Source organism: Protopterus annectens, chromosome 16.part0, assembly GCF_019279795.1.
Source record: "Protopterus annectens isolate FY-2018-M chromosome 16.part0, PAN1.0, whole genome shotgun sequence".
Classification (NCBI taxonomy): domain Eukaryota; kingdom Metazoa; phylum Chordata; order Ceratodontiformes; family Protopteridae; genus Protopterus; species Protopterus annectens.
Genome location: NC_056750.1, coordinates 606,921,841 through 606,948,736, shown reverse-complemented (window position 1 = coordinate 606,948,736; position 26,896 = coordinate 606,921,841). Strand labels below are relative to the sequence as shown.

The 26,896-nt window shown below is 41.7% G+C and overlaps 1 protein-coding gene across 1 annotated transcript in view; it reads right to left on the bottom strand.

The window, feature by feature from the left end:
* FAM102A (family with sequence similarity 102 member A) overlaps positions 1 to 26,896 on the bottom strand; it is a 770,447-nt gene that overhangs the window by 395,119 nt on the left and 348,432 nt on the right. The window contains exon 2 of the mRNA XM_044058679.1: positions 11,545 to 11,665. Within this exon, the coding sequence (XP_043914614.1) occupies positions 11,545 to 11,665 (121 nt within the window). The remainder of the gene's footprint in view (positions 1 to 11,544; positions 11,666 to 26,896) is intronic.

Sequence of the window (26,896 nt, the reverse complement as noted above, 5' to 3'; positions counted from 1 at the left end):
CAACAAAGTACAAACATTACTGGACTTTTGTATATTACCTATAGTCAATAATGCTGCAGAAAGCTCACAGCACACTGCCCCAGCGGTTTCTAAAAATAATTAAAAAATTAAATCACGGTCTTGATTCACCTCTAAGCTTTTGTCTTTCTTTCTCTCTCTGTAGGTTTCATGTATTCATTTGTTTTCTTTTTTGCAGTTAAGCGTTTTCTGGGGAAAATTCACGATGAAGAAAATATATGCCCACAGCAGCAATTAGCAAGAGCTAAACAACAACAGTCAAACACAACCATTCAAAAAGGGCCATCTTCAATAAAAGTACACATTAACATATCAGGGGGTCTCCACCACTCTACCAAACACCTAGCTTCTGCCAAGCACTGGGCTATCTTATGAAGTGCTACTTCTCTGTAGCTTCAGCAAATGGCTTTTCCAGATGATGGCACTTACGTTTACTCTTACTCGGCAAAGCTGAATGTTTCCACCCCATATTCTGAAAATGCAGACATGCATACAACTGCCCAAGTAAATAATATTCTAAAGGCCACACAACACTAATTCATCTAAATGATCAGTACTCTGAAACTGCTCAGTATCTGATGCCGAGGATACTGATGTTTGATTACAGCAAGGGGATAAAATCACTTTTCCACAGGAAACAAAACAGATGAAAAATTTCTCCAAATGTTTACTCATAGCCTAGTAATCTCCTATGGACCTAACAGCTTAGCAGCCCTTACAAGCAGAGCCAATATAACCAGATTTTATCCAATATAAGGCCCCTAGGAGGGTGGCATGGATTTGTGCCTATGCCTTGATTATCTTAGATTGCCCCTGTACATAACAGACATAGGAACTAAGCCAGGTGTGAGTTTGAAATTCCCTATCCATTGAACCAAAATATGTTTGAAGAGGGCCAGGGAAGGGCTCTGCTTAATATGAATAGGAAGGCTGTTCCAAAGAAGGTGCAATCTCCGAGACCCATATCTGTCTCTCCAGCATGTTTTGTTTGAGTCACTAAGTTTAGATCCCCAGAATGGGTGACCCTCATGCCGTTTGACTTGCGAATGTGTAGCAGCTACATCAGAAATGGATTTGTGAGTGCCTTGTAAGTCAGGCATAGGTCACTCCTTAATAGTCAGCTGGAAACAGAGTAAAGGAAAAGGGCTTTTAGTCTACCTGCTTAGGACATGTTGTTTACATCTTCAATTTTCTTTGTGGGGAACCCCTGAAGTTGCTCCAGCTGCTGTGAGTGCCTAGTCAAATACATGCCAAATGGCATATTGTGCTCAATTATTGGTCTAATGAGGGCAGAGTACAACAGGAATATATTTTCCCTGGATCTGGATACCATACATTTACTTATAACTTGTGCCACATTAAAGGATTTCCTCACAACTGTGGACACATGGCAGTCAAAGTTCAGACTTAATATCCATCTGTGTACCTACAGCTCTCACCTCTGAGTCTACTCTTAGGGGTGTGCTATTGATGTTGTTACATGTAGGGGTATTTGACTTCGGAAAAATTATGACAGTGCATTTAGTTTTAGGTCATGTTTCTGGCACCAATCATTTGCTGATATAGACCCTCCCAAAGGATATCTACATTGTTAGAGAATTCAGTGATTGCCCACAGCTTGCAGTCATCGGTAAACTTTGTCATCCAGAGGCCTTCCACATTAACCTTGACTTCAAAGAAGTATATTCCTAACAGAAGTGGTCCCAGCACTGAGCCCTGTGGCACAACACTAGTAACTGGTCTCTTGCTGGATCTGGATTCGCCCACTTTAACCACATATCCTGTCCGTTAGCCAATTAGATATGCATCTGGTGATGTAGGGATTTATACCCAGTTTTGTGAGTTTATTTATAATACTGTGTCAAATGGCTTGGCCAGGTCGATGTAGGTTGTATGTACTGTTTTATCCTCATCCATGGCCTTACTGACTTTCTCAGAGAAATACACCAGATTCAGTAGGCATGACCTGCCCTTAAAGTCGAATTTGGTCAGGTCCAGTGTTTAGAGATCTCCTATGTCATTATTTATTAGGCCCATGATTATTCTTTCCATGGCCTTACATAGAAAACTAGTCAAACTTATGGGTCTGTAATTTCCTGGATAAGTAGATGGTCTCCCTTTATGCAGAGGGATGACTGCTGCTATCCTCCACTCTATCAGGACAAAGCCAGTTTGGAGACTGTGGTTAAAAAGACATCCTAATGGTCCTGATAAGTCCTGATTTAAGCTGTTTTACAGGCAACCACTGAAGCCATGTTTTTAGCTATAGAGAAGCACAGTGGCAACCTGTTCTTTGGTGATAACTGGCAGTGGAGTGGTGGAGGGTATTTCTTGGAGGAGAACTGGAGAGTGATGGGTAGGCGAAATTTAAGCTGAATTTGTGATGCCATAACAACTAATTCTGCACATTGTTGGGTGCTGCCCTGAAGACTGCAGACATATCTAAAAAATGTCTTATGATTATCCTTAGCTTTGGAAACTAATATTATTATCTCAAAGTCTGCTTTCAGAGACCTGACCAGCTCCCTGATTCACTTGTTTAGAACAATGAGGGACTTTTTGCTCTGTTGTGAACATTCCTTCCTACTTCTCAACAAGAGTTTCTTTCAATTGGTGTACAACCTACAGGGGTCCACCAAGGTGGCTTGTTTTTGCAGTTTGACCTGTTTTATTTCTGTCTGGTACTGCCATTTCCATGCAGTTGTTTTCATGGTCATGCAGGGTTTGTGCATGCCTCTGCACAGGTTTCCGTGTTTTCTGGATTTGGGGGAGCTTGGAAACTAGCTATGTTGTCCCTTAATTGGGTAATTTACCTTACAGAAGTTCTTAAAGTTTATGGGGTTAGGTAGGAGGACTAGGTTTACCTTTATTTCAAGGGACACTTTTTTGTGATCTAACCTTACCAGTTAGGACATCAAACTGTGTGTGGGGGGAAGAGTGCAACACTCTCCCACATTTGTGATTACCAGATCTAGGATATTTGTTCCCCTAGGGGGAGTGCAGACTAGCTACTCCTGGGCATTTGGATTTACAAAGTCAAATAATCTTTGGGCCTGCATGTTAGTGGTTATGTATGCCTCCCAACTAATGAAGCAGTAGTTAAAATAACACATGAGCATGGCACTGGGCAGGATGGTGAGTGATTCTAGTAACTTCAGGTATACTGCATGGGTTTCCTGGTTCACTGTGGGGGACCTGTAGCTTGCAAGAATATGGTAATGGATTTTTCTCATGGTTAATCGGACACGGAGTAGCTCAAGCGTGTCATATTGTCTGATTGGCCTTGAGATGTGCTTGTCCTTTATTAGATAGATACATCTCCATTTTTTGCTCTTTCATGTTCTGTGGAAGGTTGGAACATATGAAAGACATTACAGCCATGCACTGCAGGAGTGCTTTCCATGGCTCTAAACCATGTTTCAGTAACTGCACAAACATCCGCATTCTCCAGGGTAAGGAGAGCTGTGAGGGCGTGCAATGTCTTGTTGAGACTCCTAGCATTGAGCAGTAACATCTTTAGCTTGTCCTGAGCAGCTTTTGTTATGTTGAAAGATTTGTCTGTTTGGCAATACCTAAAAAAGGCACTATAGGGGTGGATAATGTTTTGCCAAACATCCAAACAGAGGTGACAGATAAAGACCATACTTGGCAAAGCAGTGTGGCTGTCAACCATGCCTCCCAGGCTGACAAGTATCGAACCCCTCTGGAATGACACCAGTAGCCAAACCAGTTGTTAAAGTCTATCATTTTCTGCTGGTGTTGTGGCATCATCCTTGGAGATGGTAGAATGCTGCTTAATGCTAGGCTCATACCTGCCTGTGACACATATTCTGACAGCTTAATCATGTCTCTCTTCATATAGTCCAAGGAGGTACATCTCAGGTCATCACACCCACGTGGACTAGGATTGAGTCATACTGGCACTTAGGGGTAAGTGATCTGAATGCTTGTGTGATTTGTTGGTCCCTGACAGGCAACTAACAGTAACGTTGTCCTCATACAGCCTGGTAAGAGGGACATCAATGTGTCTCACAATGGAGTTTCCTATGACCAGAATATTGTGTTGTGGAGTGTTTCCCCTTATGAGCTTGGTAACAGACACAATGAGATGCAGCTTTATGTGCTGTGATGAGAATTGCCTTGTTTGCGAGCATGTGGAGTTTCCAAGGACTGGGCCTGAGAGGCCTTTGAGGTTTGTTATTTATTGTTACTTAATATTTTAAATGGCTGTAGTATTTATTTGACTTTTAGATGTGTTAATTAAAGTTCTATAAACTTGTTGGTTGGTGAGATCATGTGATGGTTTTGGAGGGATTTTTAAACTGGGAGTTGTTTTTTATTATTTAGTTTCTGAGGAAGTCTGTTATATTCTGATGAAAGAGCTTAAACTTTTTAATTAAAATGCTGTCTTTAAATCATGCAGCAGTGGTTTCCTGTGTGTTCCAGCTCACTGTGTGATTTCCTGTATGTTCCAGCTCGCGGTATGTGTTTTTTGTATCGATTATCTAGTTTGTGAAGATGAAATCAGCCTTTTCCTCCCACAAGAGTACGGACTTTGGCCCTCTTAATGTAAAATGACTAGCGTGGAGCCCAACTGTTATGGAACCACAAACAGATATCTTAGTAACACCACATACAATGTATTTCAGTGCAGAACAGCAGCTCTTATAGCAGTTTGAAAATGCAACTTTAAAGAAGTACAAAAAACAATAAATAGCAAAGAAAATTTTCAGAGTACAATGGAAACAATACAAGTGCAAAATGATACTTAATTTTGTTTGTCTTGCCGAGAATGGCTTCAGATGGTATTAAAATCTCTCAAAGTCTCTGGCATCGTCGCAAGGCGATGAGCAACTCCGGATAAATGAACCAAGGCTTGCACAAATGTGAGGATTAAATACGATCAAACAAAAGCAAGTTTTACACTACCTATGTCCCAAGACCAATCAAGTAAGCACACAATGAGTTTTCCACCATTTTCTAGTTCATATAGGTGAAATCAGCCCCCTCCTGCCACAAGAGTGCAGACTTTGACCCTAAATGTAAAATGACTGATCTGGTGCCCATGTGTTAAGAAACCACAAACAGATGTCTTAATACTAGCTATGAAATGGGTCTATATCAGCATATCGAATGCTGACAACGTCGAATACAATTTAATCGAACTGAAATGTTTGAAATTTCATAAGAGCGAACTGACATAACATCGATTTCTTTCCCAGGGAAAGAAAACAGTGTTCCGTGCAATTCACCCCCCAATGTGGAGGGCTGTGCCCCCACACCCCCCTACTTAAATATACCAACTCTGAGACCGCACCACAGTGGAGGAAATAGCAAACTCTGATGACGGCCCACCAACTTTTTTCCCTGGGAAAGAAATCGATGTTCCATCAGTTTGCTCTTCAGATATTTCGAACATTTCAGTTTGACTACATTAAGTTTGGCATTTTCAACATTCTAAATGCTGATAGGAACCCTATGAAACACCAGATACAATGTATTTCAATGCAAAACAACAGTCCTTACAGCAGTTTGAAAATGCAACTTTAAACCTTAAAGACGTCAAAAAATAAAAAAACAGTAATAAGCACAGAAGACTTTCATAACATAATGAAAATAAGCAATGTTTCCAGATGGTTGCATCTGTACACGGCATTGCAGCTCCTTGCAAATCTGGTGAATTTATACCAGCATTGGAAATGCAGAAAACTGACTACTGAGCCCCCGGCCAATAAAATGACTACACTTAGAGCCCTTTTGCTCGTTTCCCATCTCAGATAGACCAGGTAAACACCTACTGCCACCAGATGAATAATCCCAGTCCTCAACATAAACGCACAATAAAAAAGTGTCCAGAATGAAATGCTACCATAAACAAACTTAAGGAAAAGCAGTAAGTAATTCATGATAACAGCACTGTACTTTAAATAACTTATAAAACTGTGATTATTCTGCTTTGTAGAAATGATCCAAGAATCACTCAATCATGCAGAATTTATATAGGCACTAAAAACAAAGTAAGCAGATTAATAAGCCCTCCAGCCAATAAAGCAATTGCATGCAGGAATCTCTAGTGCGTTTCCCCAACCTATACAGACCTTGCTATCACCCAGTGCCACTAGATGGAAAACCTTCTGTCCTCTTGATGTAAAAACACAGAAAAAAGCTTGCTAGAGTATAAAAATACATTACCTTATCCAAATGTCTAGCTGGATAATGACATCAGAGCAAGTAAATTGGTAGAACAGACAACAAGAGGCAAAACAAACCTTTTTTTTCAAAATAAGCACAACAAAAGACAAATAAATAATTCAAGATATATATATATATATATATATATATATAGCTGTGGAGAAAGCAAGGAGCTTATAAAGCTCAATTTGCAGTTAGGGTAAGCAGCTTAAAATCCCCCAAGTTTAAAAAGCATATCAAGGAATGGGAGAGTAGGTGGGAAAAATAACCAGCATGTAGTCACCAATACTGCTACAGTCTTAAGAGAATATCTGTGGCATTGCCTTTTCTAATGTGTATTCAAGTATCACTCAACAAACAAATTAACCAATGGGAAAATAAAACATGTGAAATGTAAAACCTAGGTAATTTAGGTGTCTATCTGTCACATAGAACAAAAACACCAGGCCAAGCAGATTTCTCAAAACAGAAAACAAAATGGAACAGGTAAAACAGAAAGCAGCTTTATCAGTTTAAGAAATTCGCAGACAAAAATGAGACTTATTCACCCAGCAGGGGGTCACCAACAGTGCCTGTAGTTTTTGCAAGCCTTGAGTCTTATCAGAAAAGAGGTCCAACTTAAAGTAATTTTCCTGTTGCTGCCTCACCTCAAACATTTTCCATGCAGGAGGCTCTGCACCCTGTGCCTGTCCAACTTATTCTAATTAACTCCAAGGTCACTGTCCCCAAAGGCAGGGAGAAACTCTTACTCACAGTGCCACTTCCCCCAGCCCCTAGCTAAATGTCAGTGTCACAAAAGGAAATACTGCTCACCCAGCTATCTGGAATTTTGTAAATAGTTGTGTGTCATTTGTGAATATCAGCAGGATGCAATTGCTTGTCTTACCACTATCTTAGAACTGTATGTTGCCTGTATATCAAGCTGCTGGTACAGAAGTGTGTGTAAAGTACTGAACTTAAGGATGTGTCCACAGTGTACCCTACTGGAAAAGAACAGAAATGTACATAAACTATTGTACCCGTGTAAATCTATATGTTTTAACAGTAGAAACTAAAACATAGAAGGTTAACTGGCAAAACGTCAGGAAAACACCTGTCGATAAACACTCCAACAAGCACTCTACTTTAGACTGGATGCTAACCAACAGACCCAAGCAAGGCACTTAGCAGGATGCCTACCAGACACCCTCAGTGACCACTACCCAACATTTCTTTATAAAAAAACGTATTTGCCCATACAGTAACATTATTTACAACCACATTACCATCAAAAAACATTTCTCCCTCACTACTTTCCACCTACTTTTACAGCAATGCAACTGGGCCCCTCTCAAATACCTATCATTAGATGATGCCATTCAGTACTTCAACAAAACTTCCTTACTACTCTCAATACACTGGCCCCCACCATAAAAATTTGTGTTAGGACCAAACCTCTCCCATGGCTGTCCAAAAGTACCAGATTACTAATGCGAAGCAGAGACAATGCCTGGTCAAAATATCACACAACTAGAGAAAAATCACTCCTAACCAACTATCAGCAGCTAAGAAACTTAAAAAAACAATTAAAAAGTGATAAACAAGCATACTTCCTATCCTGTCAGCAAAAAAAAAAAACAAAATAACCCAAAATATTTCTGGCATTGTATCAATCAACTCTTAAACCCAGGTCAAACCTCACCCCCTCCCCCACCTCCACTAACAACACTGTCCCCATAGCTACCCAGTTTAACACCGAATTCATCAGCGCAGTAACCTCCCTTCTGGACAACCAACCAGCTCAGCCACTTACCATCCCTAGCACCACTATACTCAGTCACAATCCCCCTTCTTCTTCACAACTATACAAACTAACTACATAAAAACTCTCTTATCCAAACTCAAATCAAGCTGCAAAGCTGTTGACAATCTCCCTAATTAATTCCTGAAACTGGCAGCCCCTGTAATTGTATATCCCATCTCAATACTCCTTAACCACTCTATCAAGGAACAGTATATCCCTTGCATTTCCACATATCTCATATTATTTCACTCCATAAAGGTGGCCCATCCAAAGAAATAACAAACTTCCACCCCATAGCAATCCTCTCCCCCCTCGCAATAATCCTAGAGAAATGCATCCACAACCAACTCTTAAACTACTTCCTTCTCAACAACCTACTTTACATCTCTCAGCACAGCTTCCGACCAAAGCACAGTACTAGTACAGCTCTCCTTGCCTGTACTGACTCGATACACCAAGACTTGAACAAAGGTCAACAGGTCGCTTCTATATTTCCAAACATGAGTAAAGCCTTCAACACTGTCTCCCACCAGCTCCTCCTTAACAAACTATCCACCTACGGCCTTAGCTCACCCGCACTAACCTGGTTCCACAGTTATCTTTCTAACCGTAAACAGGCCACAGCATGGGACTCCTCCCTCTCCCCTCTCCTCCCCACCTCTGTGGGAGTCCCTCAAGGTTCCATTCTCAGTCCACTCCTCTCTCCTATTCACCAATAACGTCTGCACAGCAACCCAGCATGACGCCATAGTTCAGTATGCTGACGATTCTACCCTTATCTGTTCTGCTCCCTCCTCCCAAGATCTCCAAATCAGAATGCAATCTGCTTTTCAGGACATCGAATCCTACCTCTCACAACTCCAACTCATATTAAATCCCAACAAAACCAAAGTGATAGTATTTAGGAATAACAAATCCAAAAGTCCACAAATCCCCCTATCCATCACCTCTGCTAATGGTACCAAAATTAACCCCACTAACCACACAAAACTCTTAGGTATTACCATAGATAAATACCTCAAATTTGACATACATATTGCCAAAATCATCAAAAAAGTCCACATCAAATTAGGTAGCCTGTATAGAGCCAGGCTATTCCTAACACCCAGTGTCAGGTTTGTCACTGCACGCACACATCTCCTAAGTACCCTTTTCAATGGTTCCATTGTTTTCACCAACCTCCGGAAACCTCAATAAACTGGAATCATGTTACCATAAAATCTCTAGATTTGCCACCAACCTCCTACTCACATCCCACCACTGCTCATCACTTTCACCATTAAACTGGCTAGAGCTACCCAACCTTCTGTCTCTTAATCATCTAACCTTAACCCACAAAATAATCTACAATCCTGATAATTGCCCTGCTCTATCCTGCTTAGTTCAACCACACTCCAACCAACAAACTCTCAGATCCTCCAATAAACTCTTACTTAAGGTGTCCAACAACCACAACTAATACGGCAACTGCTTCTATTCCCATAACATATCCAAGCTCTGGAACTCCCTCCCTGAAACCCTAAGGAATATACCCTCACATGATCAGTTAAAAAAAATACTACTAAAACACCACCTTAGCAACCACTGGCTATGCTCCTGCCACTCCCCTGATTAAACCCACTCTCCTCTCATTAGCTACTCTCAGAACATGCTCTTCTCCTGCTTCTTTTGTAGCTTATTTCAGCTCCCTCTACTGCCTTTGCCATCAGCTCTCTCAACTTGTAAATAATGCTTTACTTCAGCTTCTTGTTTATTCGCTACAAAGCTGCTCCATTAGCAGATTTAGTTTCCCACCATCCTGTTGTGTATGTTCAACAAGGTAGAGCTTCCCCTAGGATCTACACCAGTAGACACACATTTCTCGCGTAATATTTCTTCTTGATATATGATGTTTCTGATATTGTAAAAATGCAAACTATCTTGATATATGATGTTTTGATATTGTAAAAATGCATACTATTTTGTGAGGTTTGTTTTTGATTTGTAAAATTGCATTACAATTTGTGATAATCTGTGTAGCTAAAATCTACTTGTATTGTATTTTTCGGTGGAGCTTTTCTCCCCGGGCCCCCACTGAAAACGGGCCTCTGGCCCAGTTGGACATTCCCGGTCAACAAAATGTAATAAATAATAAAAAAAATAAATAAATAAAAATAGTTGAAATTAAATTGTTTTGTAACCACGTATTAAAAGAGGTGTTCTCTTTCAGTTTCAGTGCAACAGTAGGCATAATGTCTAGAACTAGGGAGCCTTCTGCATTGTATTGTAAGTGTTTTATTGTTTTATGTCTCCTAGCAGCTGCAAACATCTGAAGGGTGTGTGCTTTCACAGGGGCATGCTAAATGCTAGTATTTTCTTACAATGGGGGTTAGCTTGGAAACTAAAGTCAGGTGACAAAAAATAATGCCATCCTGCCAGTTACTCCAGCAGTAATATTTGATATTAATTTAAAAACTCTGAGAGAGAGAGAGAGAGAGAGAGACAACATCTACTCACCACCTCTGCACTTGCCTTGCTGTAAGTAAGTTAACTAGAGTACAGTAATTTCTCTTAGATTCAGTTAGGAATATAGTGAAGTATACCTTAGATGTTTTCTGTACTTATTTCAGACTGTCCTGCAATGTTGTTTTAAATATTTCCTGTGATTTTTGAACCCTGATATAACTGTACATACATATTTAGTATTGTTCTGTTATTTTATTAGTTATTATTAAATATATTTAAACTCATCTTTGCGGCTGATATTTGTGAGACATATTTAAGTTCTGAGAGTACCTGCATATCTATTTGGTGACATTGTGCAGGCCACTCATAACAGCTCTGCTCTTGGTCAGGCTACCATTTGGATTAACAGTAACATTACACAGTAGGATTGGACACCCTTTGTTAAGGGCCTTAAAGTAGCTGATAAGTAGTGGCTGGTGGCAATGGAAACTACCTTATAGTCTGTGCAGAAGGTGGCATAGCTAGTAAACCTGTGTCAGCCTTTCCCAGGTGTGTGTGTGTGTGTGTGTATAAATCAAACCTAATGTCAGCTACTTGGGCAGGGATACGAAGTTCTGGTTGAACAGAGAGGTTGCTGGAGGCCTTGGTTTGGCCACGCAGCTGAGAACTCAACCCTATAGATGTGCCAGTGGGGAGTCTTATTGGGGATCTGGAGAAAGAGGTAGAAACCAGCCCCAGACTGACTGTGGTGTCTGTGTGCTCTTAAGGGAAACTGCACTTTACTGTGAACTTGTCATCCTCCCAGTGTGTACATTCCCCATTGCTGCCAGTGGTGATGATTGAGGCTCCTTGATTACTGGGCCAATGCTGGGGTGACACAGTCAGTTTACCTGCCGTTTCCCGAATTCAGACACTTTGAAGTTGACTGTCCACTTAACTCCAATTGTTGCTCACCCCAGTAACCAATAAGCAATATAATAACTAATTCTATACACCCAGAGCATAATGCTGCATGCCACTATATGAAGTCACACTTTCTTCAAGGTTTAAAAGAGAGAATAGTGTAACACATACAATCAAAACCAACAGAATGGCTAGGAACTAACCTTTCTCACAGACACTCGGCAGATGCAGGCTTCTAAAACTCCTGTGTTTGGGTTGGCACTCATCTTGCAGATGAAAGAGAACTTCTTCCGCCAGCGTACACAGTTCTCTTGTACCTCCTCCCTGCAGAAAAAGGAAATAACAGATCAAAAATGGTACGCAATTACCCGTTTCACTGCTTCTTTATTCAGAAGCCTTCTATATTCCCTGTTTTACCATCGCTCCTTCAGGGCCAAACCACAAAAACAGAGGCATGCAGTTAAATTGCAAAACAGAATTAAGAAAAATAACATACAGTGTACATTACTTTTGGTAGTCCAAATAACACTACTGCAATGCTAACCACTACAACTATACGGATCAGTACAATAATTATTTAAGGCAACTTTCAATTCAGATGTAGTGTTTTATATAAAACAGCAAACATTTTTCCAGATGACACTCATCATCTCAAACTGTTTCAGGCATGTGGAAAACATTTTGTTTGTACTGAGCATTAATTTATAAGAATATAAACTCTGGTGTTCTGGTCTGCAGTTTATTACCCAAACCCACTATAGTAAATCCTCAAGAGTCAGACTGAAGCAGATTGAGCTTCAGCTATTCCAGAGAATACCCTCTCTATAAGCTTTTCAAGTTCACAACCAAACCTCTGCACTTCTCTAATCCCACCTTCAATGACGTTACTTCCTCCTGTGTGTCACCTTCAGTTCTGAGATTAAAAGATTTTTTTTATATTTGGAGGTTCACAGATGGTGTTTTCTTTGATTTTTTTTTTGTTTCGTTTCAGAAGGCTGGGATACATGAGAGTTGACAACATTAAACTGTAAGAATAAGCTCGCCCTTTTTGAATGAATTAAATGATTTTCATCCATTATCCACGTAAGTTTAAGAACTGTCAAGCACCAGTTGTTGGAGCTTAAAAGAAGATCTGTGGATACAGCAACATTTATTCACAAGCAATACACAGGGGCACACTAAGGGAATGAAAACATTCTTGTGACTCCTTTTAATAAATATGTTTCCTTTTATTATTACTATTTTAGAATATCTACCTGGAGGCAAGATTACCCCTTTTATTGCCATATTTCATACTTGTGCATGCGTATGAAATGAAGTATTTAAATAAACACTGCCATTTTACTGCAAAACTATGAAAAAATGGCAACAAAAGTGCATCGATACTGATCAGGACTTATACAGAAAGGACCCGGATGACCATGAATTAATACATATAAAAGTTCAAAGCACTATACATACAAACAGCTACGTAGACTAACTAATACCATATAGAGGAATAAAGCACCAACTACAGCCTAAGTGATCCAGGTTCGAGTAACAGCTCAAGTGCCTGAGGAGATGGCAGGGCAGGATGAGCATGAGGGCACACACCTGGATGTTCCACATGTTGGATCCCTAAAAGAGAACAGGGGCATGGCAGGGGGAATTGTCCTAAGCGGAGAAGGGTGCAGGACATTAAATAAGTTGCCCAGGTGGTGTCACAATACTCCAACATGTTCCCACTGCATGTCCTCCATTCAGACTAACAGCCATGTGCAAGGGTAAGGGGAAAGTTTAGGGCAAATATTAAAAAAAAAACTTCCAGGCAAACAGCATGACATGAGCCAGGAATGCCTTCATCTTCTCACTAGTCCCAAGCCAAATCCGAAAATGTTTGGGACAGGATAGGAGGGGTAGGGAGACCTGGCGACTGAGCAGTGGCACCAGGGTCCACTGAGGGCCAGCAAGTGGAGACAAAAAATTGTATACCAACACAGAATAATATCTGAACTGCATAGATATACGAAAACTGAGCACTTCATAACTTTATCTAAACAGCTATAATTATATACTTTATAATTAAAAACAAATTACTAACCAAATTACTAACCACAATGCAGCCTATACTTAATAGCTATCATTCACAAAGGTTGCAGTGAATCATACATCATGTAAAAAAACAAGGACTTGTACTATAAAAATTGCGAATACAGAACATCTCTTGTTCTCCCAACACATTTAGTCTATCTTGGCCAAATAGAGGTACTGGAATAGATTTAATTGGGCGGCACAGTGGTGCAGCGGTTAACGTTGTCGCCTCATAGCAAGAGGTTCTCCTGTTCGATTCTCAGCTGGGGTGCCTTCTGTGTGGAGTTTGCATGTTCTCCCTGTGTTAGCGTGGGTTTCCTCTGGGTACTCCGGTTTCCTCCCACATTCCAAAGACATGCATCTGGAGCGTTTCTCCCCGGGCCTCCGCTGAAAACAGGCTCTGTGGAACCTAGTTGGACATTCCCAGTCAACAAATGTTAAATAAATAAAAATAAAATAAATAAAAATAAATAAAAAAATAATTGCAACTGCTTTAACTATAGTCAGACACTTAATATTCTTCTTTGAAATGGTCTGCTACACAAGAATCATCATGTTTGACTTTAATGATAGTTCTTAGATAATCTACTTAAAAGTTGTGTGCGTTTCCAACATGTTTTATACAATTAAATGTCAACATATAAATACAGAAACTAGTTCACCACAGGAAATAAAGATCTTTAAATGGTAATCATTTTTCTTGATAAATGAAGTTCAGAAATGTTCATGCAAGAAAGATATACAAACACTGTCTCTTTTACAGTGTAAAGACCCACTTTGTTTCTAAAACATTCTACTTCTAAAAGCATGTTTTTCTTGTTAATTATCCTGCCCAAAACAATTACATCTTTTAAAATGCAACATCTTAAAAATGAAATCAAAGAATATTTGTACTTCAACATAGTAGTTACCTGGGATCAAACAACACTGCTCTCATGGCTTGTCAATTTGTTGTACTCTGGAAAACAAGTTTATTGGCTCCCACACTGACAACTAGACTTGATAAACCCTGCATTAAACTACATCAACCCTGAATGTTTTGTCAGCTACACTGTTATCTGTTAATGCCTCAGAAAAGGACTTTTTATAAAAATGGTCTTTTTCTCTCATTCTGCTTGTTTGACAAATGTAATTAAAGACTATATGTTCTTCTAAGTCTGAAGAGGTGATGGAAGCACTTGAGTGCAGAGGTGTCTGCACTTGCTTGTAATTAGATAACTTTTAACAATTATACTAAAGATAATGTTATTTCTATTTCTACTCATCTGCTGCAAGACTTTGTTGTAAGTGTACTAATCTTGCATGGCTTTTTCAGGTGCTACTACAACAGCGCACTGAAACAGGTAAAGCAACTTTGAACAAAATGAACCATAAATATGCATAAATTAGACAAAGAATACCTAAGACATACATTACTTGTGCTATCATGTGTTCTGGAATAATCTACTCCTGTCAGAAAGACAAGCATTAATTTATTCATGCTGAAGGTCACTTTGACCCACTCAGTAGATTCAGTGGCAGCACGCAAAACATGTTTCTGACTTGAATTTTAAAATATGTGTAAGGTGACGAAAACAAGAAACAGGGAGGTACAAGTACAAAACAGAAACGCTGGAAAGCAGAAAATTATGAGCCGGTGTCACAAGAATCATTCTGTTGTAACTTGCAGCTTCCAGCACTTCTATTTCCAAATGTTTAGCACAACACTTGTATGAAAAAAATTCAAGCAAGTTTTTAGGCTGTAATAATTCAAACATGCTTTTAGATTGTAATACATTTGTTTTTGATCTGAAAAACATAGCCATCTCACTGACCAGCTAATAAGAAGAAATGACTACAGGCTGTAATGAATATGATGACTACAGAATGTAGAAGGCTGGGAAAGTGAAAAGTTAAACACAGGTTTCAAATATGTCCACTTTCAAAATGTCTACCTGACATTTTCAGCAATATTTGTATGTCCTTAATTCATTGTATCTAGACACTCCATTGAAAGCAATTTACCTGAACTGTTGTTTTAGAATGTTCTGCCAAAGAACTTCTTCCTTAAGTAGACAACTTCTCCCCTCATCAATCGGGTGTGGTAATCCCACAGCTGATGATACAAATAAAAAAGAGTACAGAGGCACAATTCCCTGCACAAGGGGCGTGAGGAGTTGTGTCTATATGAAAAAGCACATTACATCAAATGTACTTTCAATTACTTTTTTATATTAACAGTGATTCTGCTGCAGCTGTATTGGAATAAACATTCTACAGACTTACTTCTTCGGCAAATGCGACACACAGTTTCAGACTACAAACAGAACATCCTCATATTTTAAAACATGAATTCAGTATAGAGTCATAAAAAGGTGTTATCAAAAATGTACTGCAGCTTTCAGATCAATACACTAAAATATACCAATGTGAAAAGGCTATGCTTATTAAAAAGATAGCAGCCTATGTTTTGACATCTACTGCCCTATAATTTTAATATATATATATATATATATATATATATATATATATATATAGGATTATCTTTTCGGAAGATAATTATATATAAAAATCAGTCCAGTCTATAGAACAAATCTGCACAATGCAATATCATAATTTATAGGGTGGGATCCATATATTAACTTGTTCATTCAATCTTGGATTACTGGGTTTATCCAGTTCTGAGTCATGAGGGAGCAGAAGCCCAAACGGGCAAGGTAGAGAAATAAATGCTGGATAGGATACCATCCTATTTTATGAAGGGTGTGTATGTCTGCAAACACACACACATACAAACACACAATTGGCATGCATCGCACACCTATATACAACTTGAAGGACAAACAATGCACCCAAAGAATTTCACTGGGATGTGGAAGGAAATTGAAGTACTTAAAGAGAACATAAAGCCAAATCTGTGTGTCAAAAGCTCAGAGCCAAAAGAAACCACATAGATAAGATGCTGTACCCAGGAAAGTACAGTTGTGTACACTTACCATACATGCAGATGTTCGAGTATATTCACTGTTGCAGTCCTCACATATGGGCTATCCGGCTCCCGGTAGCCCTCAGTTGGCCAGAATACTAGAGTCCTTGGTATATGACGTTAACTGCCACCGGTTGTAAAACTGATGTCAGTACGTCAGGTATAAAGGGAGGCAGCCGATGCCATTTCCTCAGTTTTTCTTGCCTTAACTGTCAGGAGTCCCAAAAAGAAGGCTAATCCAGGAATGATAGCACCCTCGACACATGTCATACAAAAAATAAAAATCCATAGTCTGTGCCTTAGGAAAAAATGGGGAATGGAGGGTGGGAAACCAGGACTGCAACAGTGAATACACTCGCACATCGACATTTATGGTAAGTGTACACAACTGTACTATGTTCTTCGTGTTTCACTGTTGCAGTCCTAACATATGGGTTGATTCTCAAAGCCCAGTAAGAAGACAAAGCAGGGAGGAAGGATCACAGATTAAGGGTTGGTAAGGAGGCCCTGCAAAACTGCAGAAGCAAAACCAGCCCTGGATTTAGAAAACAAAGGTAGATTGTAATGCTTTGTTAAAGTATGGACAGAAGACCAAGTAGCTGCTTCTAGAATGTCCTGAGCAGGCACACCTCTCAGAAAGGCTGCAGAGGTAGAGGTTGCTCTAGCAGAATGGGTCCCAATACCCTGAGGGGGAACCTTCCCATGCTGCAGGTAACAAAAGTAAATACAATGAGCAATCCATTTGGAGATAGTTTGTTTTGAAATAGCTTTACCCTGAGCCCCAGAAGCAAAACAATAACTGTTCAGATTTTCGAAAGGATTTAGTCCTGTCTAAGTAAAATCTCAGCTGTCTATGTACATCAAGACGGTGCAGAATCCTTTCCCCTTTATTTTGGGGATTGTTGAAAAATATAGGCAGGTGAATAGACTGGTTAAGGGTTAAACTGGAAAATACCTTAGGCATAAAGGAGGGAGTGGTTCTCAAAGAAACCCGGTCGGAGTAAAAAGTAATGAAAGGTTCTACTGCCATTATGGCTTGCAGCTCAGATACCCTTCTAGCTGAAGTAATAGCTAAAAGGAAAGCAGTCTTCCAGGATAGAAACTTCAAATCTGCAGAGGCAGCTGGTTCAAAATTAAGATCCCAAGCAGGAGTAGGAGCTCTTCTGGGAGGTCTAAGATTACTAGCTCCCCTCAGGAACTGCTTCATCAAGGGGTGAGAAAAAATGGGTTGCTCAAAAGAGCAATGAGCCGAAATTGCTGCAGTGTGAATTTTGATTGAAGAAAAAGAAAGTCCACCATTAAGCAATCCTGCTAGTCAAGAATGAGTGAAAGAGAAGGATGAGAAGAGTCTTCTCCTTTAGCCGGCATCCAAGAGCAAAATCTCTTCCATTTATCTGCATAGGATTTTCTTGTGCTAGACCTCCTGGCCTCATAAAAAACTTCAACCACATGTTGGGAAAGATTTAAGGTATTAGCCAGGCAGTTAAATGCAGAGTTTGCAGATGAGGATGAGGGAACATTCCCTCTCCCTGAACCAAACAGATCTGGTACCAGCGGAAGATGCCAAGGCTGAGACTGGGAAAGGCTGCGAACGAGGGGATATCAATGCTGCCTGGGCCAATCTGGAGCTATCAGAATAGCCTTTGGTTTTTTGTCCCTTATCTTTAGCAGCACTTTGGGAAGAAGAGGCACAGGAGGGAATGCATAAACAGATAGATGTGTCCATGGGAAGGACAACGCATCCACCCTCCAAGCTTTGTTGTGGAACTCCCTGGTGCAGAAGGTTGGAAGGAGATGACCGGTGTGAGAGGAGAAAAGATCCACTTGTGGGGTGCCTCAATGATGAGTGATGCGATGGAAAATGTCCCTGTTCAGTTGCCACTCGTGAGGATGCAGAACATGTCTGCTCAAATGATCCGCCAAGGAGTTTAGACTCCCTGGAAGATAGTGGGCTATTAGATGTAAGCCCATGGATGCTGCTATGGACCATAGTCTCATGCTTTGTCTGCACAAGGGGTAAGAGTGAGTCCCCCCTTGCTTGTTGATGTACCACATGACTGCGGTATTGTCTGTCCTGATCAGCAGAGTCCCAGGGTAGAGTAGGTCCTTGAAAGCCAGCAGGGCCTGCTACACTGCCATCAATTATTTTAAGTTTATGTGCAGATGAATCTGCTGGGTGCTTCAAGTCCCCTGTATACCCCTGCCCTCCAGATGAGCACCACATGCAACATCTGAGGCATCTGTGGTGAGAGTCAGGCTGGCAGGCGGTGGGCGGAAAGGCAGACCCTTGTTCTGAGAACAGGCTCTCACCCACCACAGGAACTCCATTTGTAGACAGGGAATCAGGGGGAGAATCAAGTCCAAGTCCTGTGTGTGTTGGCACCAAAGATTCTTGAGGTACCATTCAAGTTCTCATATGCAGCCTTGCATATGGGATCATCAAAATACATGAAGCCATGAACCCCAGTGCTTTCAGGAATTGCTTTGCAGAGAGTTGGGTCATGCTTGCCAAGTTCATGAATTAAACAGAAAGATCTTCTTGCCTCTGTTGAGGAAGGAATACCATCTGGGTGGCTGTATTCAGACTCACTCCTAGGAAAACAATCTCCCTTGAAGGAACAAACTTTGACTTCTTTTTGTTGAGAGTGTAACCCAAAGAGGTGAGAATGTTCTTCACGAAATCAAAATCCTTTTCTAGTTGTTCTGGGGAGTTTGCTTGAATGAGACAGTCGTCCAGGTAAGGATAAATTTGAAAGTTTCTCTGTCTGCAAAAAGCAATAGCTGGAGCCAGGCACTTCGTAAAAACTCTGGGAGCAGTAGGTAACCCAAAGGGCAATGCACAGAATTGAAAGTGTTGCCCCCCGCCCTGAAGCAAAGGAACTGCCTGCAACTTTCCCTTATTGGGATGTGCAGATAAGCCTCCTTGAGATCCAAAGTTACCAGCCATGAATCCTTGCCCAGCATTGGTAGTAATTATTGAAGGGTGAGCATCTTAAATTTGGGAATCACCAGAAAAGTGTTTAGAATAGAGACATCCAGAATAGGGTGCCAGGTGCCCCTTTTCTTGGGTACCAGAAAAAGCCTTGAATAAAAACCTAGGCCTGTCTGATTTGCAGGAACTGACTCTATGGCCCCCATAGTCAGTGGAGAAGAAATTTGAGTTTCTACCTCTGCCTTGAGAGTTTTGGGTATGTCTGGGTACCCTTGTAAAACATGGAAGGTGTGGATGTAAAACTTGAAACTTTGGTTTATTATATTGGGCACCCATTTGCCATCTATGATGGTAGACCATACCTCTGCGAACCTGGCTAACCTTCCAAAGGAAACCCAGGGTCCGCAGAGGTAGGCACAAGAAGGCCGGAGTCATTGAGAATGCTTGCTTTGGGAAGCTGGCTTAGAACTCACGATTTAGCAGAAGAAGAAGAATGCCATTGTTTAGCCCTTTGAGGGGCAGAAGCCTGCCCTCTGGAAGATCTGAAAGCCCTAGGCCTAGAGCAACCCTGCTTGCCAGGATCAGGGAAAGACCAATTTTTGGAAGGATAATGCCTACTAAACCGAGGAGGCTGAACCTGAAGGAAATCTTTTACACCTTGCATAGATTTTGCCTTATCCTCCAACTTTTCAGTACCTCCTCAGCCTTATTACCAGAAAGATTGTCCTTGTGCAAAGGAACATCCAGCAATTTAGACTTAACTGGTTCAGAAAGAGGCTGCTCCCTGAGCCAAGCATGCTTTCTAATTACGGAACCAGTGGCTGCTGCTCTGCAGGAAGCCTCCAAAGTGTCAAAACCACAATGAAGTGAATACTTATTAACTAAAGTGGCAGAATCCAGTAAGTCTTGTAAATCTTTGTTTTCCGTCATGGAAGGAATATCTCCAAGTTTAGCCTTAATAGCCTCCAATGTATGCTGCTGATACTTAAGCATGTGAAAAAGACAATTTGCGGATCTAATGGCAAGAGATGCAGAAGTATAGACTTTTTTACCCCACCTGTCCAAGGCCCTAGATTCCTTATCAGAAGGCACAGGGTTTCTAGCAATAGTAGCCTTAACACCCTTGGGGCCTTGAGAAATAATTTCTGGATCAGCATCAGGTTTTCTAAAAAGGAATTGATGAGATTCAGGAACCCTGTAATATCTATCTGGTTTTCTGGGGGCAGGAGGGACAGAGTTAGGAGTTAAAGAATTTTCCGTGAAAACATCATCCACAACTTCCAAAACTGGAGGTATAGCCAGAGGCTTATGCTGTGGCAAATCTAAAAATTTCCTGATTCTTTTCTTAGACTGTAGAAAATCCTGACATTCCCATTTAAAATGCTCCCTAAGAGTATTCAAAGTATCCCCAAAGGAAAAATCTTCTGGAGGGGAGGCAGAAGGGAGAGTCCTCAGCATCAGAATCCTCAAAGCCAGAAAAAAGTTGAGAATTTCCTTCTTCACCAGCAGACATACTGGAAATCTAAGAATCTGAGACAGACAAAACATCAGGAGATAATTCCCTAGCCCTCTTTGAAGAAGGGAATGAGATCCCCTAATCAGGGAAAGAAGATCACCAACCATCTTTACCAACTGGGACTAAGGTACAGGAGGGGAGGCCGATGCCTACTTGTGAGTAGGTTTGCAGCTGGAAGGTTAAGTAGCAATCCAGAGGGACCTGGGAGGCCTAGCAAAGTACAGTTGTGTACCTATTACACTTGGGTTATCCTGCCGTCAGGCGGTCCCGCAGTCGGCCAGAGTTCCAAAGTCTTGGTCCGGCATTGGCTGCTGTCACTTCTTCCCTGACGTCAGTGCGCCAGGGGTATATAAGATGCAGCAGACGCCATTTTCTTCAGTTTTTCTTGCCCCAGATGTCAGGTGCCCCCAAATAGGTAGGCAATACATATTGCTAATAAAACAAACAATAAAGTTAAACACAAAACCTTCAGTTACCAGCAAATACACCACATAGGTAGTATAGGGTTGAAAGGTATAGATAAGTCCCAGCTAAGAAAGAGGGGAAGGCGGGTGGGTAACCTGGACTGCAGCAGTGAAGACACTCGAACATCTACATTTATGGTAGGTACACAACTGTACTATGTTCATCGTGTTTAACTGCTGCAGTCATTACACTTGGGTTGAATCCCAAAGCTGAGTTAGGGTGGCTGGTTCTATAGAGGATTTGGGGTGGCTATGAGGCCCTGCAGCACTGCAGTGGCAAAGCCAGCTCTGGATTTAGAATAAAGAGGCAAGTGATAATGTTTGGTAAAGGTGTGCACTGAACTCCAAGTTGCAGCTTTCAAGATATCTTTGGTAGGTACTCCTCTAAGGTAGGCAGTTGAAGTGGCTGTTGCCCTGGTGGAATGAAGCCTAATGTTACTAGGTACAGGTTTCCCATGCTGTGTGTAGCAGAACAGGATACAGTGTCCTATCCACTTTGAAATAGTCTGCTTTGAAATTGCCTTTCCCTGTGATGCTGCAGCATATGCTACAAACAATTGCTCAGTCTTTCTGAAAGCCTTTGTTTTGTCCAAGTAGAAACGTAATTGCCTGTGTATGTCCAAGGAATGCAGAAGTCTCTCCCCTTTATTCTGGGGATTTGGATAAAAAGTTGGCAAGTGAATAGTTTGGTTAAGAGCCACACTGGATACCACCTTAGGCATAAATGAAGGGTTTGTTCTTAAAGAAACCCTGTCTTAGTGAAAAATGATGAAAGGCTCCGCCATTAGTGCCTGTAACTCTGAGACTCTTCGTGCTGAGGTTATTGCCAGAAGCAGAGCTGTTTTCCATGATACATATTTTAATTCTGCTGAATTGGCTGGCTCAAAAGGAGGTAAAGTTAGTTTTTCCAAGACAAAATTGAGGTCCCAAGTTGGTGTTGGTGCTCTCCGGGGTGGTCTTATGTTTTTAGCCCCTCTGAGGTACTGTTTTAGCAATGGATGAGAGAAAATAGGAGGATCTGTGTTGTAATGAGCCGAGATGGCAGAGGCGTGGATCTTAATGGATGAGAAGGATAGTCCTTTGTCCAGCATCTCAGTTAAGTATTGTAATATCTGAGGAATGTTTGGGCAAGAGGGTCAAAGCTTTGAGCCTGGTTCCAGGCAGGGAATCTCTTCCGCTTTTCTGAATAAGATTTCCTGGTGCTTGGCCTTCTGGCCTCCAAAATGACATCCATAACAGCTTTAGAGAGAGGTGTTGTCTGCTTGACTAATGAATCTGCCATGCAGCCAGGTTTAAGGTTTTGAGCTGACTGTGCAGGATCTGATTGTTTTGTTGAGTCAGAAGATGAGGAGTTTGAGGTAAAATCCATGGTGGGCCTTGAGCCAAGTTCTTTAAGACTGGGTACCAGTGCTGGTATGGCCAGTCTGGTGCAATCAGGATCATCTGTGGTTTTTCTTGTCTGGCTTTTAGTAGTACCTTTGATAGGAGAGGCAGTGGTGGGAAGGCATAAACTTTTAGGCTTTTCTAGCTGAACGGGAGAGCATCCACTTTCCATGCTTGTGTGTGATAAGTCCTTGTGCAGAAATTTTGTAGTTGGCAATTCATTGGGGAGGCAAAAAGATCTATGTCTGGGCATCCCCATTTTTGCGTTATCATGCTGAATACTTGTAGATTTAATTTCCACTCGTGAGGATCCATGATGTTTCTGCTTAAGTAGTCTGCCAGAGTATTTTTCTTTCCTGGCAGGAATTGTGCTTATAGATGAACTTGATAGATTAGAGCTGTGTTCCACAAGGTCATGGCTTGCCTGCATAGGGGGTAAGAATGAGTGCCCCCTTGCTTGTTTATGTACCACATAACTGTGGTGTTGTCAGTGTTTAATAGCAGTCGCCCTGGATGCAGAAGGTCCTTGAAAGCTGTTAGGGCATTTTGTACAGCCAACATCTCTTTTTGATTGATGTGAAGATGCAGTTGGTCTGCGGTCCACTTGCCCTGAATATATTTTCCTGCCATGTGTGCTCCCTAGGCGTAATCCGAAGCATCTGTTGTTAGTGTCTGCCTGGCTGTGGGTAGAGTGAAAGGCTGTCCCTTGTTGAGGTGACATGCCTGTGCCCACCATCGAAACTCCTGTTGTAGGCAGGGAATTAGTGGTATTACTGCTTCCAAACTGTGACAGTGTTGAGTCCAAACACTCTTTAGGTACCACTGTAATTTCCTCATATGCAGTCTGGCATATGGAATTAGTAGTATGCAGGATGCCATGAATCCCAAGGCCTGCAGAATTTTTCTTGCAGGGAGTTGGGTTTTTGTTGCCATCAATTGAAAGTACTGAGTCAGATGTCCTTGCTTGTCTGGCGTGAGATAAGCCATCTGGGCCGTTGTATTTAAGTTGGCACCCAGGAATATTATCTCTTGTGAGGGCACTAGTTTTGATTTCTTTTCGTTTACTGTGTACCCTAGGCAAATTAGCAACCTTTTTACAAACACCAGATGCTTTAGAAGAATGTCCTTACTCTCTGCTTAAATAAGGCAGTCATCCAGGTATGGATATATTTGAATTCCTTTTTGTCTGCAATATGCAATTACTGGTGCCAGGCACTTTGTGAAGACCCTGGGCGCAGTAGATAAGCCAAAGGGCAGTGCAGAGAATTGGTAATGCATTGAACCAGCTATGAATCTGAAGTATCTTCTGCAATTTTGTCTGATGGGGACATGCAGGTATGCCTCTTTGAGGTCCAAAGTAACAAGCCAAGCCTTCTTGCCCAGCATGGGAAGAAGCTGCTGTAATGTCAACATTTTGAATTTCGGAACATCCAGGTAAGTATTTAGAGTAGAAAGGTGTAGTATGGGTCTCCAGGCTTTGTCTTTTCTGGGGACCAGGAAAAGTCTTGAGTAAAATCCTTGTCCTTGTTCCTGTTGTGGCACTTTTTGAATAGCTCCCATGCCCATGAGGGCTGTAATTTGCTTTTGTGCCTCTGCCCATTGATTTTGTGGCAGGTCTGGCATTCCTTTTAGCCTTGGTAGAGTGTGAAAGTGGAACCTGTAACCTTGAGACACAATATTCAGAACCCATTTGTCTTGGGTGATTATATGCCAATTTTGGGGAAAAAGTGCTAGTTTTCCCCCTGAGGGAGCTGCCAAAAGGTAAGTGCTTGGCATTCGAAGGGGGAAGTCATTTGGACTGTTTCCTGTAAGGTTGTGACTTGTCTTCACCTCCTTTTGGGGTTGAAGCACCCCACTGTCGTGGTCTGTAAGAGCCTTGGGGCTGAGATCTGTCTCTTGGGCGTCTGTATCTGCCTCTTTGTGGTCTGTCTGACACTGGAAAGGACCAATTCCTTGAAGGCCAATTTCTGCTAAATCAAGGTGGCTGTACCTGTAAGAAATCCTTCACTGTTGCATAGATTTTGCCTTATCCTCCATTTTCTTTAATACCTCTTCTGCCTTAACACCAAATAAAATGTCCTGCTGTAAAGGAGCATCCAATAATTTAGCCTTAACATGATCAGGTAAACCTTGTTCTTTTAACCAAGCATGCCTTTGAATCACAGATCCTGTAACTGCTGCTCTACAAGAAGCCTCTAATGAATCAAAACCACATTGTAGAGTACGTTTTCCCACTTGTTCAGCTGCAAGCAATAAATCCTACATTTACTTATAGTCAGGATGTTCTGAAATTGTAATAATTTTCTGTTTTAACAGAGACATTAAATATTGTTGGTATTTAAGCATGTGAAACTGGCAATTTAAAGCTCTCACTGTTAAAGTTGCAGAACTGTAAACTTTCTTCCCCCATCTGTCTAATGCTCTGGAATCCCTGTCAGACGGGTCTGGATTTTTAGTCGTGGAAGCCTTTACCCCTTTGGGACCCTGAGAAATAGTTTCTGGGTCAGCCACAGGGTTTTTATATAGAAATTTGTGAGAGTCAGGGACTCTGCAGTACCTGCTTGATGGGAGCAGGGGGCAAAGAATCGGGATTTAAACTGGATTCAGAGAACACATCATCCACAATATCCAACACTGGTGGAATAGCTAGGGGCCTGTGTTGAGGCAATAAAAGAAAGTCTCTGAGCCTTTTCTTGGATTCTGAGTAATCCTGGCCCTCCCAATGGAAATGCTCCCTCATGGTATGTAAAGTTTCCTCAAAGAGTAATCCTCAGGAGGAGAGGCTGAAGGAATAGATTCTTCAGCATCAGAGTCCTCATAGGGGGTAAAGAGTATCTCTGGTCTGAAGAGGAATCAGAGGAAATGGAAACCTGGTCAGAGGAGTCATAGTCTGTATCCTGCCTAGGCCTTTTATCAGGAGGGGGATGGGTACCCCTGATCAGAGTAATTAAGTCTTCGGCCATTTTGAGCATCTGTTTTTTAGGCATGGAGGCCTGTCCAGGTGAATGCTGTACTTGCTTCTTTGTCTTTAATGGAGTTTTAGACTTGGCTGTAGTTTTTATGGTAAGCTGTGAAGGTCTGAAAACACCATCAGAAGCCGATGCCTGCTCAGCGGCTCCGGACCCATCTGAAGGATTAGTTTCCATAGGCCCAACACCTTAAGTATCCAGAGGCCTAGACATCTCCACGTGGGAGTCAGAGGCGGCCTGTAGCTCTGAGGTAGCGGGTGTCAGGGGCTGCGAAAGTGCCTCAATGAGAAATGGCAACTGGCCTAGAAGAGGCTTTATTGTCAGTTTTGGGCCTCGGATGCCTGTCCTTATCCTTGTTTTTGCGTTTTTTTGTGTATGCCAGTCATCAGTTGTTCCGACGGCATAGTATAATTAAACCTTCGGCCAAAGTAATGGCGAGCAAAATCAAACCAACGTTTTATAGTGCGTTTGTTAAATCTAGCACAAAACCGACAACTAGTGACGTCGTGGCCTGGGCCTAGGCATGGAATACAGTAAGAATGAAAATCCTTATGAGGTATTTGCTTCCCACAAGAAATACAATTATTAACTTTTACTGACATCGGTCTGAGGCAAGAAAAAGTTTCCCCAACAGGGTACTTAGCTTTATTGAAGACTTCGGTTCTGAAATTCAAATGGAAAATCTCAGGAGTCGGCCGACCGGCACTTGCGAACTGCTTTTGCTTCTGGCACCGCGCGGCAAGAAAGACTGAAGAAAATGGCATCAGCTGCATCTTATATACCCCTGGCGCACTGACGTCAAGGAAGAAGCGACAGCAACCGATGCTGGACCAAGACTTTGGAACTCTGGCTGACTGCGGGACCACCTGACGGCAGGATAACCCAAGTGTAATGACTGCAGCAGTGAAACACGATGAACATCTGCAGAAGTCTGAGCTGAGGTAGTCGGTCTGGTTCTGGTCTCATGTCGAAGAGAAAAGGCGTCAGAAGCCGGTGCCTGCAAAGTGACTCCGGACCCATCTGAGGCGGTGACAGTCGGAGGGTCTGAAGATGGAATAGCAGCCTGCGGCATGGAGGACTCCGTAAAGGTCTTGGCAGAGGCTTGCGACTGAAAATCTGCAGACTGCAGGGGCTGCGAAAGCGCCTCACTGACTACCACTGTGCTGACGACCAATTTCACCAGTGTGTCATCAGTAGATTTAACCCTAGGCCTGTAACAGTCCTTGTCTTTGCGTTTCCTAGGAATATCCGAAGTC